This window comes from Eriocheir sinensis, chromosome 5, assembly GCF_024679095.1.
Source record: "Eriocheir sinensis breed Jianghai 21 chromosome 5, ASM2467909v1, whole genome shotgun sequence".
NCBI classification, from domain to species: Eukaryota; Metazoa; Arthropoda; class Malacostraca; order Decapoda; family Varunidae; genus Eriocheir; species Eriocheir sinensis.
The window spans coordinates 1,908,695-1,922,685 of record NC_066513.1 but is presented as its reverse complement, the minus strand read 5'-3'; the positions used below and the strand labels follow the sequence as shown (position 1 = coordinate 1,922,685).

Below are 13,991 nucleotides of genomic sequence, written 5' to 3'. Positions count from 1 at the left end.
CTCTCTCTCCATCTCTCTGTATCTGAAAGTCGAGTAACTACATTTCCGGAACGCTTTCACCTCCTCCCACCACCCTGTGTTCTCTTCCGTCAAAAACGAGAGATTATTCGAGGGATTTACATCATCGGTTCGCAAGTCAATGGAGATCAACTGTTAAAGGTTGGCACGATCAGGACGACTTTCGGGGTGTGTTATATGCTAAGTGAAGTGTGCTCTGGATGGCCGTAGAAAGGTAGAAGAGGATCAGAAAAAGAGGGGTAGAGGGCATCTGGAAAGGCTTCTGTTACGGTAGATCGGAAGCGGTGGAGATGATAGGGAGATAATGGTATGAGATAGGGAGATGATAATGGAGATATAATATTAAGGGGAGATAATATGAGATGGGGAGATCATATTGGGAAGATAATTTAATGGGAAGATAATATAATGGGGAGATAACGGGGAGATGACGATATAATGGGTATTTAATACTATGAGATGGGGAGATAAGAATAAGATTATAATGTAACGGGGAAATAATAAGATAATGGAGAATATTTGTTGCGTTAGGTAATCTACAAGCCATGATAAAGAGACGAGGTGATGCAGCTGAAGCAGCGATACATAAATTATTTAGTTATTTTAATTAAGTTTAATTTATTGACCAAAGAATTACAGGATAGATGACTTATATGAAACAAATAAGACATGGTGGTAAAAGATTAATACAAAACACACAGAACAAACACATAAAACACACTCAAACACGTTAGAATACACAGAACACTTGCCGAGCCGCGATGGTGAGACAGTGACGCAGTGTTGCCGCGTTAGAAGCCGTGATAGTGACAGTGACGCAATGGTGCCACGTTTCGAGCCGCGATGGTGAGACAGTGACGCAGTGTTGCCGCGTTACAAGCCGTGATAGTGACAGTGACGCAATGATGCCACGTTTCGAGCCGCGATAGTGAGACAGTGACGCAGTGTTGCCGCGTTAGAAGCCGTGATAGTGACAGTGACGCAATGGTGCCACGTTTCGAGCCGCGATGGTGAGACAGTGACGCAGGGATGCCACGTTACAAGACGCAATGGTGACAGTGACGCAGTGTTGCCGCGTTACAAATCGAGATGGTGAGACAGTGATGCAGTGTTGCCACGTTACAAGCCGTGATAGTAAGACAGTGACGCAGTGTTGCCACGTTACAAGCCGCGATAGTGAGACAGTGACGCAGTGTTGCCATGTTTCGAGTCGCAATGGTGAGACTGACGCAGTGAACGGTGGGTGTGATGAGTGATACATTTGGAAACACTTATCAATCGCAGGTAAGTGATATTTATTGAAGCTAACGACCGCTGAACTGCATGGGATCACGTCGACGTGTGTGTGTGTGTGTGTGTGTGTGTGTGTGTGTGTGTGTGTGTGTGTGTGTGTGTGTGTGTGTGTGTGTGTGTTTCTCATATTTCAGCATCGATGGTTTTTTTTTCAATGATTTAAACTTCTCATCAATTAGCTATATTAATCTCCTCCCATGACATCTCCCATTATCTTGTTACATCTTTCCTCTTCTCTCGTTTCCTTTTCTCTCCTCTTCTCTCATCTCCCTTCATCTCTGCCTTCTTTTCCCCTTCTACTTAACATTTATCTGCTCTAATGTTTTCCCTTTCTCTCTTCTTATCTGCTTTTCATTGTTTCTCTGTTTCTTTGTCTTTTATGTGTGGTGTGTGTGTGTGTGTGTGTGTGTGTGTTAATTCCTATATACTCAACTGCACTCTCTCTCTCTCTCTCTCTCTCTCTCTCTCTCTCTCTCTCTCTCTCTCTCTATCTCTCTCTCTCTCTCTCTCTCTCTCTCTCTCTCTCTCTCTCTCTCTCTCTCTCTCTCTCTCTCTCTCTCTCTCTCTCTCTCTCTCTCTCACCTTTATATATACCTGTAATCTCCGTTCTCGTCCCTTGTTCAATTATCTTTCCTTCGTTTTTATTGTTGAAATTAATAACAACTCGGTCACACTTCCTTCCTTTCCTTCCTTCCTTCCTTCCTTCCCTTCCTTCCTTCCTTCCCTTCCTTCCTTCCTTCCTTCCTTCCTTCTTTTCTCTTCCCTTCCCTTCCCTTCTTTTGCAATCCCCTCCTCGTGTCTCTTTCCTTTCCCCTCTCAGTGCTCTTCGCTCTTCCTTCATCACTTCCCCTTGGCATTCCTTCACCCCTATTATTATTATTATTATTATTATTATTATTATTATTATTATTATTATTATTATTATTATTATTATTATTACTACAAGGGCGTTTCGTGGTCGCTATTGATGGATATTTCAGCAAACAAACCAAAATCGTGATCCTTGCTCATATAAAAGCTTTCAGATCCTAATACAATTACTTCATTGGCTTCAGAAACATTTTAATAGGATTACAACAACAGCAACAACAACAATAATGATAGTAATAGTAATAATAATAATATAATAACTTCTTACGACTCCAGAAAGGCTTTAACGGGAACACGAGAAGATTCCACTACCTTATGCTGGTCAGGTGCCGACAAATGCGACACCTTATTACCGAGTCGTGTTTCAGAGATTTACCGAACGAGTTCCATTAAGACTCTTGTGGGTGAGACACTCTCCTCACATATCTGACTCGCCTGTGCTGAGCTGAGGATATGCCGTTGTTTCGTTCCTGTCGGTTACGTTGTCAAAGATAACCAATTACCGGAAAGCCTCAATATAGCGTTGTGAGGTTCGTTAACTTAATCTCAATGGGTTAGAGAGTAGCGGCAGAGTTCCAAGTTCCAAGGTGTCGCGAGGCTTCCCTGGAGAGGACTGCGATGCTATCCCTGTCCCTCTTCCTTCCTCACCTCTGCTTACCATTCCATTTTCCATTCCTCTCCTCCTCGTTCCCTTTCTTCCTTCCCCGCCACTTGTTGCTATCCATTCCTTACTTAGAGATGTCAGTTATTGCTAAGCTTACCAACAACAGCAAAAACAAAAAAAGATCGACAGCCTCCATACAGCTTCACGTACTTAAATTATGATTATTTCTTTCGTGGCCTTTTTTGCTCGATACTATTTCTAACAGACAAAATTAATGTCGTAAGTTGCCATTAACCGTGAGAGTGGCTCTTAGCAAGCTCACAGGGCACAAGGTCTGGCACACTGATATTACTGGGGGTGATCTCAAGGGAACGGCCAAAGGAGGGAGAGCTTGTGATCTAGGGGAAGTGGATCACAAAGAATATTTAGTGTGAGAGCCGCGCGGATTCCTGGTTCGTGAATGTGTCTTCCTTCCACCTCTCTTCTTATCATTCCAATTCCCATTCCTCTCCTCGTTCCCTTTCTTCTTTCCCCGCCTCTTGGTGCTATCCATCGCTCCTTTAATTTCCTCTCCCCGTGATTCTCCTTTCTGCCTCCCTCTCTTCCTTTTTGCCGTCCATCCACTAACTATCCCTCTTTCTTCCTTCTCTCTTCTTGCCATTTCATTTCCCCTTCCCTTCTTTCTCCTTGTTCCCTTCCTTCTTTCCCCGCCTCTTGTTGCTATCCATCGCTCCTTTAATTTCTTCTCCCCGTGATCCTTTCTTCCTCCCCTCCTCCTTGCCATCCATCTACTAACTTCATGGACGGTTTGACAGTGCTGCCACAATGCCGCAGCGACTGGGATAACTTATTGAATGCTATCGACAGTTGGTATGTTCTTTGGCCGGCTCTCTTGACAGCACAGGACAGCCGTGTAGTTGTTGTGATAGCTAACAGCCGTATTTAAAGCTCTCCTTTACTTCAAGATGTCGGTTATTACCAACTCTTTAACCAACGGCAATGTCTAAGCTGTTTTCCGCCTCCGTTATTAAATTTCACATACTCTAATATCAATAAATATGTATATTACTATTTGTACCATACTATTATATCCACATGTTTGATGTAGCCATTAACCGGTAAAAGTGGTTTATAGAGCTCGTAGAGAACGGGGTGTGGCTGACTGATATTGCTGGATTTATCAAGGTAATGGCCTAGGGAGGGAGCGCGTTAGTATCTTCATGCTTTTGGTTGCCGACATTGTATAAGATAAAAAGTCATGATATTTACAAGTGTTTTCTATGTCCTCTGGTGGGAGTCCTCAGAAGGCTCGTGGACCCAAGTGTAATGGGGGATCCTTCTATTGTTACTAAAGATGTTTCCGCCGTAATCATCACCTTCCTTAATCAAACTCTTCCACTCTGCCTCTGACCCTAAACATCTCCCTCTCCTTTCATATCCTTACATACAGGAGACGGCAGGGAAGATGAAGTGGAAAGTGATAATGGAGATGAGGCAAAAAAAGTAGTGCTGGAGGATAGGAATTAGGTAAAGGGAATGAGAAGAGAAAGGGAGAAGAGCGGAATAAGATAATTGAGTGCATGGAGAAACAAGCGAAGGGATGATGGAATTGCCAGAGGAGGGAAGGAAAGGGAAGAGAAGAGTACAGGGAGAGGGAAGGGAGAGAAAGGGGCGAGGCGATGACAAGAAGAGGGGAAGAAGGAAGAGGGAAGGGTGACAAGAGGGAAAGAAAGGAAAGAGTGAGGGAATGCCAAGATGAAGTGGGGAAGGAAGAGAGAAGAGCATTGAGAGGGGAGGAGGGGAGAGGATGAGGGCAAAGAAAGAGAAGGGAAGGAAGGGGAAGGAAGGAAGGAAGGAAGGAAGAAGGAAAGTAAAGGGAAGGAAGGGAAGGGAAGGGAGGAAGGGAAGGAAGGGAACGAAAGGAAGGGAAGGAAGGAAGGAAGGAGGAAGGGAAAGGAGAAAAGAGAAGAGAAGGGAAGACAAGGGAAGGGAAGGGAAGGGAAGGGAAAGGAAGGAAAGGGAAGAGACGGAAAGGAAGGCGAGGGAAAGGAAGGGAAAGGAAGGAAGGGAATGGAAGGGAAGGGAAGGGAAGGGAAAGGGAAGAAGAGGGAAAGGGAAGGGAAGGGAAGGGAAGGGAAGGAAGGGGAGGGAAAGGAAGGGAAGAGAAGGGAAGGGAAGGGATAGGAAGGAAAGGGAAGAGACGGAAAGGAAGGGGAGGGAAAGGAAAGGGAGGGAGGGAAGGGAAGAGAAGGGAAGGGAAGGTAAAGGAAGGGCAGGGAAGGGAAGGGAAGGGAAAGGAAGGGAAGGGAAGGGAAGGGAAGGGCAGGGATGGGAAAGGAAGGGAAAGGAAGGGAAGGGCAGGGAAGGGCAGGGAAGGGAAGGGAAGGGAAGGGAAGGGAAGGGAAGGGAAGGGAAGGGAAGGGAAGGGAGGGACGGGAAGAAGCAGTGAAGTGTGACCGAGTTGTTATTAATTTCAACAATAAAAACTAAGTAAAGATAATTGAACAAGGGACGAGAACGGAGATTACAGGTATATATAGACAGGAGAGAGAGAGAGAGAGAGAGAGAGAGAGAGACACGAAGGCAAACAAAGAAAATTAGGTAGAATGAGAGAGAGGGAATCTTATGAGAGCAAATAAGTGTTTAAAGGGAGGGGAAGAAAAAGGAGAGGAGAGAAGACGAGACAAGAAGAGGGAAGAAGAGGAAAAGGGAGAAGAGGGGAGGAAAGGAGAGGAGAGAAGGGACGTGAGGGGAGAGATGTAAAGAGATATTGAGAGGTGACAAGAATGGCAATCAATTAATTAGAAAGTTTAAATCACTGGAAAGAAACACATGATGCAGGAGAGAGAGAGAGAGAGAGAGACATACACACACACACACACACACACACACACACACACACACACACACACACACACACACACACACACACACACACGTCGACGTGATCCCGTGCAGTTCAGCGGTCGTTAGTCTCAATAAAAATCACTTCCCTGCGATTGACAACTATCATCACTCAACACACCCACCGTCCTCAACACACCCACCGTCCACCGCGTCAATGTCTCGCCATCGCGGCTCGTAACGTGGCAACACTGCGTCATTGTGTCCTGCCGTGTGCTTTACCTGCATCACTGCCTATCAATATTGTTGCTTTAAGAGAACCAAACATTACCCCGTTATCTCAAGCCATTACTAGCCATATTCCTATGTAACTGTACTACGAAAGCCTTTCCCAACGTCCTCTAGCCCTCTGTCTATTCTTACTGTAGTCTATCCTGAGTACACTCACAACAGAAATACCCTCAATGAGCCAATGTTTAGCACTCCACCTCCATCGACATGTGAATCGCTTATGTAGATCCCCAGAATAATACATCGCCTTTGACAGGAGTGAACGTTCGGTTGTGGATGATATTAACAGCTTTCTGGAAATAGAATTGACACACTCAAATACGAAGTGAAACACGTCAGGCTGGCTCTGTGACGAGATGGACAATGTGTGTCTTTCGTTATTCAAAAACACGGAAATGTTTAGTGAAAAATTTGTAACGTTGGATTAGTATCGAAAAGAAAACCGGCATGTGACAGTTAGGAGGAGATGGAAGTAAAGTAAAGATGGAGATAGTGGTGTGCTTCTTGCTGTCTTCAATCAATAATGCGTTGGTTCATGAATTTTGTCTTCTCGTCTTGTCCTTCTGAAATGTTATCTTTTTTTTTTTACAACAAAGGAGGCAGCTCAAGGGCACACAAAAAAAAACAATAATAAAAAAAAAGCCCGCTACTCGCTACTCCTAAAAAAGAAACAAAAGAGGTGTCCAAAAGGTGTCTAATGAATATATATCACGCTTTGTTTGTGGCGAGAAGAAAACTGTCATGTGGAAGATACAGAAATATGGAAATAGAGTAAGGACGGTAATAGTGACGTGATTCTTGCTGTCGGAAATCAGTAATGTGTTGTAGCCTTGAATCTTGTCCTCCTGCTTCACTGTGGTTATTGATTCAAGACACAGTTTAAAGTTACTGCCACTACTGTGTTTACTCCGAGATCTGATAATATGAACCAACAGGAAAATTCTTAAAGCACACAAGCATGCAATAAGTTAAGGAGAAGACAAACTACTAATATTGATCAAATACTAATACTAATAAAACGTGTAAGGATATGTAGCAATGGATATAAATGGTTTAGGTTAGGTTGTGGAAGTTAAAAGGTCAATAATGTTTCACGAATTCCGTAGTAACGAAGCAGATATGATGATGATGATGATGAAAATACGATTGAAAGTTTTATATTAAGGCTAGACAGAGTTATAGATGGGACATGACCGCTGGCCTTTGGTATTACGTTTACTTATTTGTTTATCTTGAGCAGAAAATAATAAATAAGAGGCCGTACAAAGAAAGCAGATATGATGTTGATGTAAATACGATTGAAAGTTTTATATCACAGTGACACAGAGTTATGGATGAGACACGACTACTGGCCTCTTGTATTAAGTTTACTTCTTTATCTTGAACAAACAAAAGCAAATATGATGAAAGTTTGAAATTAAGGCGAGGTAGAGTTATGGATGGCTTCTGATAAGTGGCATATTGCATTACATTAACTTATTTGATTAACTTGTACAAATAAAATAAGAGGCGAGTATCAAGACACCTCTCCACCAGGCACTGACCTCTCTTTCGGCCTCTCGTTCTTTATTTTTTTATTATTATTTTATTTTATTTTATTTACTTAGCTATTTTTTGGCAGAGCAGATTTTAGCGGACTTTTTTGTTGATTTTTTTTGTGTGTGTGTCAAAAACGTGTTGCTTTTATGAATCTTGTCTTCTTGTTTTGTCTTCTAAAAATGTTATCTAGCTAAAAAGTCACGTCGGATTAGTAAGGAGAAGAAAACGGGAATGTAACGGATACAGAGATAGAAATAAAGTAAGAATCGTAATAGTGATGTGATTCTTGCAGTCTTAAATCTTGCTGTATAAAAAATAAAAATATGTTGTCGGTGCAAATACGACTGAAAGTTTTATACCGCAAAGAAAATAAATGAACAATAGCCGCCATACAAACTAACCAAATATGTTGTTGATGCAAATACGACTGAAAAGTTTATATCAAGGCGAGAGAGTGTTATCGATGGGTGCTGACGCCTAGCATTTTGGGTCATATATATTTATTTCTGTATCGTAGAGAAAATAAACAAACAAAAGAAGCTAAACAAAACAACAAACAAACAAACAAACCAATGTCCTACTTTCGTTGCCAGCCATTGGGTTTACCTGCCCCGGAAATATCTGAATCAATGCCTAATAGGTTTCAAATAACAATAATAATAATAATAATAAACAGTAAGTCGATGGTGTGCAGGTATGCCGCGTGATTATTTGCCCGCATTCAATATCCACGTAACAGCCAGCCAGCATCGACTGAATCCCTGACCCTGACCTTTCCCGGATTGTCACATTGGTCACGCCATACCGCTGAGATTGTCCGCGTCGCTTACCTCATTCTCCAGCTCCCCCTTCAAAACCTCTCGCTTCTCTCTCCTCATTCTTCCTGTTTCGTGATCCACCTTCATCTCTCCTCTATCTCCATGCATTCCTCCTCCTCCTACTCTTCCTCTTCTTCGTCTTCGTCTTTCTCCTCCTCTTCGTCTTCTTATTTCTCTTCCCTCCTGTTTCGTGTTCCATCTTCATCTCTCCTCCTCTATCTCCATGCATTCACCCTCCTCGTCCTCCTCGTTTTCGTCTTCGTCTTTCCCCTCGTCTTCCTCCTCTTACTTTTCCTTCCTCCTGTTTCGGGTTTCCTGTTTTTCCATTTTCTTTTCTCATCTTCCACCTTCATTTCGTCTCCATTTCGCTCCATGTTTTCTTCCTCCTCCTTCTCCTCTTCTTGCTTATTTCTTCTTATTTCTTGTTTCTCTGTATTCCCGTCTTCCTTTTTCCATCTTCCCCTCCCATCTTCCACCTTCGTCTCATCTCCATTTCTCTCCATGCATTCCTCCTCCTCTTCCTCCTCCTTTTCCTTCTTTTCTCTCCTGTATTTCGTGTTTGTTTTCTCATCTTTCTTTTCCTCCCCTCCGTACACCATCACCTTCTTTTCATTCCATTCTCTTCATGTATTCCCGCCCTTCCTGCTTCTCTCATTTCTCTTGCCTTTTATTTCGTGTTCCTTTCCCATCCTTCCATACATCTTCAATTTCACTCACCTTCATTCCTACTCATGTGTTTCTTCTCCTTCTCTTATTTTTCTCTCTTCTTATTTATTTGCGTCTCGTGTTCCCAATATTCACTTCTTCCTTCTCTATCCTACTATACACTTTCCACCTTCAGCTCATCCCGTATTCCCTCCACGCACTTCTCACCTCCCTCATTTACCTCCGTTTTCTCCCTCTTTCTTCACTCTACCTTATCCCTTCTACTTTCATCTCACCTCCTGTCCTCTCCTCACAACCCACTTATCCCTAATCCACCTCTTTATTTCTCCTTTCACATCCCTCCTACCCTACTTCATTTGCATTTCCCTCTACTCCCATTCACTCCTCCACGTCTCAGTGTGTAGTGGACGGTCTTTCGCCGCCCCGCAAGCCCCGCGCTCTGCCATCACTGGGTTGGCGTCGGGACCAATCTGGATGTAATTTGTGATGCAATTTTCTCGTTGGGATAAAGATGCTGTAATGCTGTATAGTGCCAGGCATATCGCGTCATCCTCGTGATCTCCGTGACTGTGACCTTCGCCTCTTGCCTCGCGTCCTGAGTCATGATCAAGGCAGTATATGTGGTATCGTACTCCTGTATTTGCTTGTTTGGTGTTAATTTTGTATTGTTTTATGTTCTGGTGAGTCTATATGCGACATTGTTATGAGTTCCTCCTTCCCGAGTCATTCCCTAGACTATCTTTCCTACGAGCTTACTATGTGGCATCGCACTCCTATTTTTGCTTGCGTTATTGTTGTTTCTTCTAGTAAGTTGTTTCTTCTGCTTCTATGTGGCACCGTGTTAAGTCTGTATTGCTCTATGTTCTTGTGAGTCGATATACGGTAGTTTTATAAGTCCTTCGTTCCTGGGCGTTTCTCTTGAGGTCAGTTTCAACAATATCACTGTACTCCAGACTCCGTTCCCTATACGAGCTTACTAAGTGGCACCGTGTTAAGTCTGTATTGCTCTATGTTCTTGTGAGTCGATATACGGTAGTTTTATAAGTCCTTCGTTCCTGGGCGTTTCTCTTGAGGTCAGTTTCAACATCATCACTGTGCTCCAGACTCTGTTCCCTGCGAGCTTACTGTGTGGCACCATACTCCTATTTTTGCTTGCGTTATGTTATTCTGTGTTGTTCAACGTTCTGGTGAGTCGATATACGGTAGTTTTAGAAGTCCTTCGTTCCCAGGCGTGTTTCAAAATTACTGTACTAGACTCCTTCCTCTAAGAGCTTATCATGAACCACTTTTACAGTTCATAGTTATACTACACATAAGTTTTATTTCTTAGTAATAGCGTGGCATAAATTGAACAAAAATGTAATTGAAAATGAAATATGTGGAATTCAACGAAGGCGACAGCAGTTTAGAAGCTGCCTCTTGCCTTTGGAGTTTGTAATAAATGACCTCCCTTGTAATGGAGAACTTGCACTGCTATTGAACGAGAAGAAAACGAGAAATACAATACTATGCACCACTTACATACGAGCCATCAATTACAGGCAGGTAAACAACAGGTGAAGGATTTAATCAGAGGCACGTGAATCAATGAATTATACACATAACACGCACCCACCCGCACATTGACACACTGACACCCACACATACCAAAATCTAACCCACCACACACAAACACACACACACACACGGCCAAAATAAACACACAAACGATTCAAACATACACATACGACCCCCCACACACACACAAACACCTCCCCCACACAAACATATAACCCCTCCCCACAAACACATATCCCCTCCACACACATATAACAACCCCCACACACACACACACAGACAACCCACACCACCTCCCAACACACAAACATATAACCCCTCCCCACAAACACATATCCCCCCCAAACACATATAACAACCCCCTCCCCCCCACACACACAGACAACCCACACCACCTCCCAACACACACACACTGAAACACACAACACACTGCAACGGAAAGGTCAGTGAGCAGAGCCAGACGGAGCAGCATGCAGCCCGACGGACAAGCTCAGGCTAAGAGACGCAAACACATTCAGGTAACATACATAGGCGTCCAGACCAGCCGGACGGAGGTTGAGGCAGGTAACAGGAGCTAAGAACATTAACAAAGGCTCTCCTGCACTACCAGCCTCTCCCCCTGCAAACCATCCCAGCCTTGCATACTCTGCCGACCCTTCTCATCTAGACCACTCTGCACCCTCCTCGGCATGCACACAGATTAGTCAGAAAATTATAGTTATCGTTGCAATATTAAAAGCCATAAGTATCGTCCCACGCTTTCCTTTCCTTTGCCAACCTCTTTTAGTATTCTCTGTTCTTCTCTTATGCAAATGCTCTTTCTCTCTAACACACTCACGGCTTTTCATATCTCTCTTATATTATGCGATCCTTCCCTCTTTTCTTTTCCTCTCCTCTCACTCTTACATCTCTTCATACATGTGTTACTCTCTTCTCCTTTCTTTTACGCTCCTCTCCTCTCCTCTCTTCCTTTATTTTCCTCTTCTCTCACCCTCTCATCTAGTCACAGCATCTTTTCCCTCTCCTGCTTTATTTTCCTCTCCTTTCTTCATACCTCCGTTACTTTCATCTTTCTTAAGCTCTCCTTTCTTCCTTTCTTTTGTCCTCTCCTCTCACCCTCCCATCTTTCCTCTTTCCTCCTTTCTTTCACTATACTCTCCTCTCCTCTGCTCTTTTCCTTTCCTCTTCTCTCTTCTCCTCTCCTTAAATCTACTTCCTAGTGTTTCGTTATGACTCTTTGCTCTTCCCGTCTACCTTTCCCTCGCCGAAGAGTTTCTGCCACACTGACGAACTCACTCTGCATCCTCAAGCTCCTCCTTCCTCCCCACGCACCGTCACTCCCTCCCCCACGACTCCTCATATATCCTTTACATTCCCCACGCCTCCCCATGCCCCATTACCCATATCGAAGCTTCACCTCGCCCACGATTTCATGCTACCCATTTCCTGCCTCCTCACGCCCCACCCCCACGACTCCACGTCTTCCAGGAGTGTTTATATATCCTCCCCACGCCTCCCCATACCCCATTACCCTCCCTGCGGCTTCACCTCGCTTACTACTCTTCAAATTACCCTCCTCCCCACCCACGTCCCCGCCAGAGCCCCACCAAGCCATCAAGGAGAAATATTCCGATGTCAGCCGCCTCGTGTGCCTCCTCAACCTTCCCGCGTATCACCCCCCCCCCCCCCCCGCACTCTCCACCCCCACCCCCGCACCCCACCCCCGCACCGACCTCGTCCCCGCGCCTGGAGGAGGAACATCGCATGACGGATATATATATATATATATATATATATATATATATATATATATATATATATATATATATATATATATATATATATATATATATATATATATATATATATATATATATATATATATATATATATATATATATATATATATATATATATATATATATATATATATATATATATATATATTATATATATATATATATATATATATATATATATATATATTAGGGTGGTCCAGAACAGGGGGGTAAAATTTCATAGTGCACTGATCCTTTCTCCACACCACTGATTGTTTTCGTGTTGCATTCCTCTCCTTGTGTGCAAAATTTCATCACAATACAATGATATTTAGAGGTCGCCCCACTTTTAATCTTTTCATTTTTCTTCTTATTTTCTGGATATGGCAACCAGTAATCGTTCGAGCCCCGAGTGTTGGCTTCTCGGGAAGCCTGTTGATTCCCTGTCATGTGCCCGACTTCCAAGAAAGCGGGATGTGCTGTCATTGTACCTGTTCCATCACGTCGTGGAAAAGAAGACCGTCATGGAAGGCCTGAACTTGGCATGTGGCAAGGTCCTCACCGTATGGGAGAGGGCCAGGATCCCGACACAGCGGGTGGATGCTTGCGTCAGGAAACTTCGAGGAATCCACGACAAATACCAAGCGCTCAAGAAACACCGGACTCGTGGGCGAGAGTCGGACCGTGTCAAGGAGAAGATGTTCCTGGATGACCTTCAGGATCTCTTCGATGTTGCCACAAGCGATGCCCTCCAGACCATGACCAACGAAGAAGACAAGGAGTTCCTCAAGATGCAGCGTGAGGACGTCTTCTCGTGCAGCATTGCAGGGATCGACGCAAAGAAATCTGGAGTCGAGGCCAGGCGTTGGAAGAGAAATGAGCAAGAAGCTGCTCTCAAGCGGAGATACGACGAACGAGAGGCCAAAGTTCAAGGGGCCGCTGCTGCCTTCAGTTCCAGCTCCACATCGTCGGAGGAGTCACAGGCTGATGACGACTACCGACCTTCAACTTCTGCCTGTACATCTGGTTTTCCTGCAAAGAGGCCCAAGAACATCTTCACATCTCCTGAAGTCGTCGGCGCCTTAGATAGAGTCAATCTCCCAGATCGTGGTGCTGCGTTCGTCACTGGCGCTGTTGCACAAGCCCTGGGCCACGATATTTCTGATCTGACGTTGTCCCGAAGTTCTATACGGCGGTCGCGTAGTCACACACGCCAAATCCAAGATGAAGAAGCACGGAAGAAGTTTCACGCAGCTGGTCCCCTTCTCCTGCATTGGGACGGGAAAATGCTGCAGGAGATGCGAGGGAAGACAGTGGAGAGGGTTGCGATTCTGGTAACCGGTCAAGGATTCGAGAAGTTGCTGGGTATTCCAAGCGCTGCACGAAGTACTGGAGAAGCTCAGGCTGCAGCGTGTCTGGAATTGCTTGAGTCTTGGAAGATTCGCGATGAAGTAGTCGGATTGGTCTTCGATACAACTGCAAGCAACACTGGCCTCCACAAGGGCGCATGCGTCCGGATCGAAGAAGGTCTTGAAAGGGAGTTGGCGATGTTGGCATGCCGCCATCATGTGTTGGAGATTGTTTTCTCTGACGTCTTTCGAGTCGTCTTTGGGGACACTGGAGGTCCGGAAGTCGCCCTTTTCAAGCGTTTCCAGAAGGAGTGGCCGACCATCAACCAGCAAGAGTACACAGTGGCTGAGGATACCCTCTTCG

General features: G+C 44.3%; 1 protein-coding gene across 1 annotated transcript in view; it reads left to right on the top strand.

The window, feature by feature from the left end:
• The first annotated feature begins 12,488 nt into the window (after positions 1-12,488).
• Positions 12,489-13,991, top strand: part of LOC126982728 (uncharacterized) — a 1,952-nt gene continuing 449 nt past the window's right edge. Inside the window, exon 1 of the mRNA XM_050835028.1 lies at positions 12,489-13,991. This exon is cut by the window's right edge and continues 449 nt beyond it. Within this exon, the coding sequence (XP_050690985.1) occupies positions 12,662-13,991 (1,330 nt within the window). The 5' untranslated portion in view covers positions 12,489-12,661.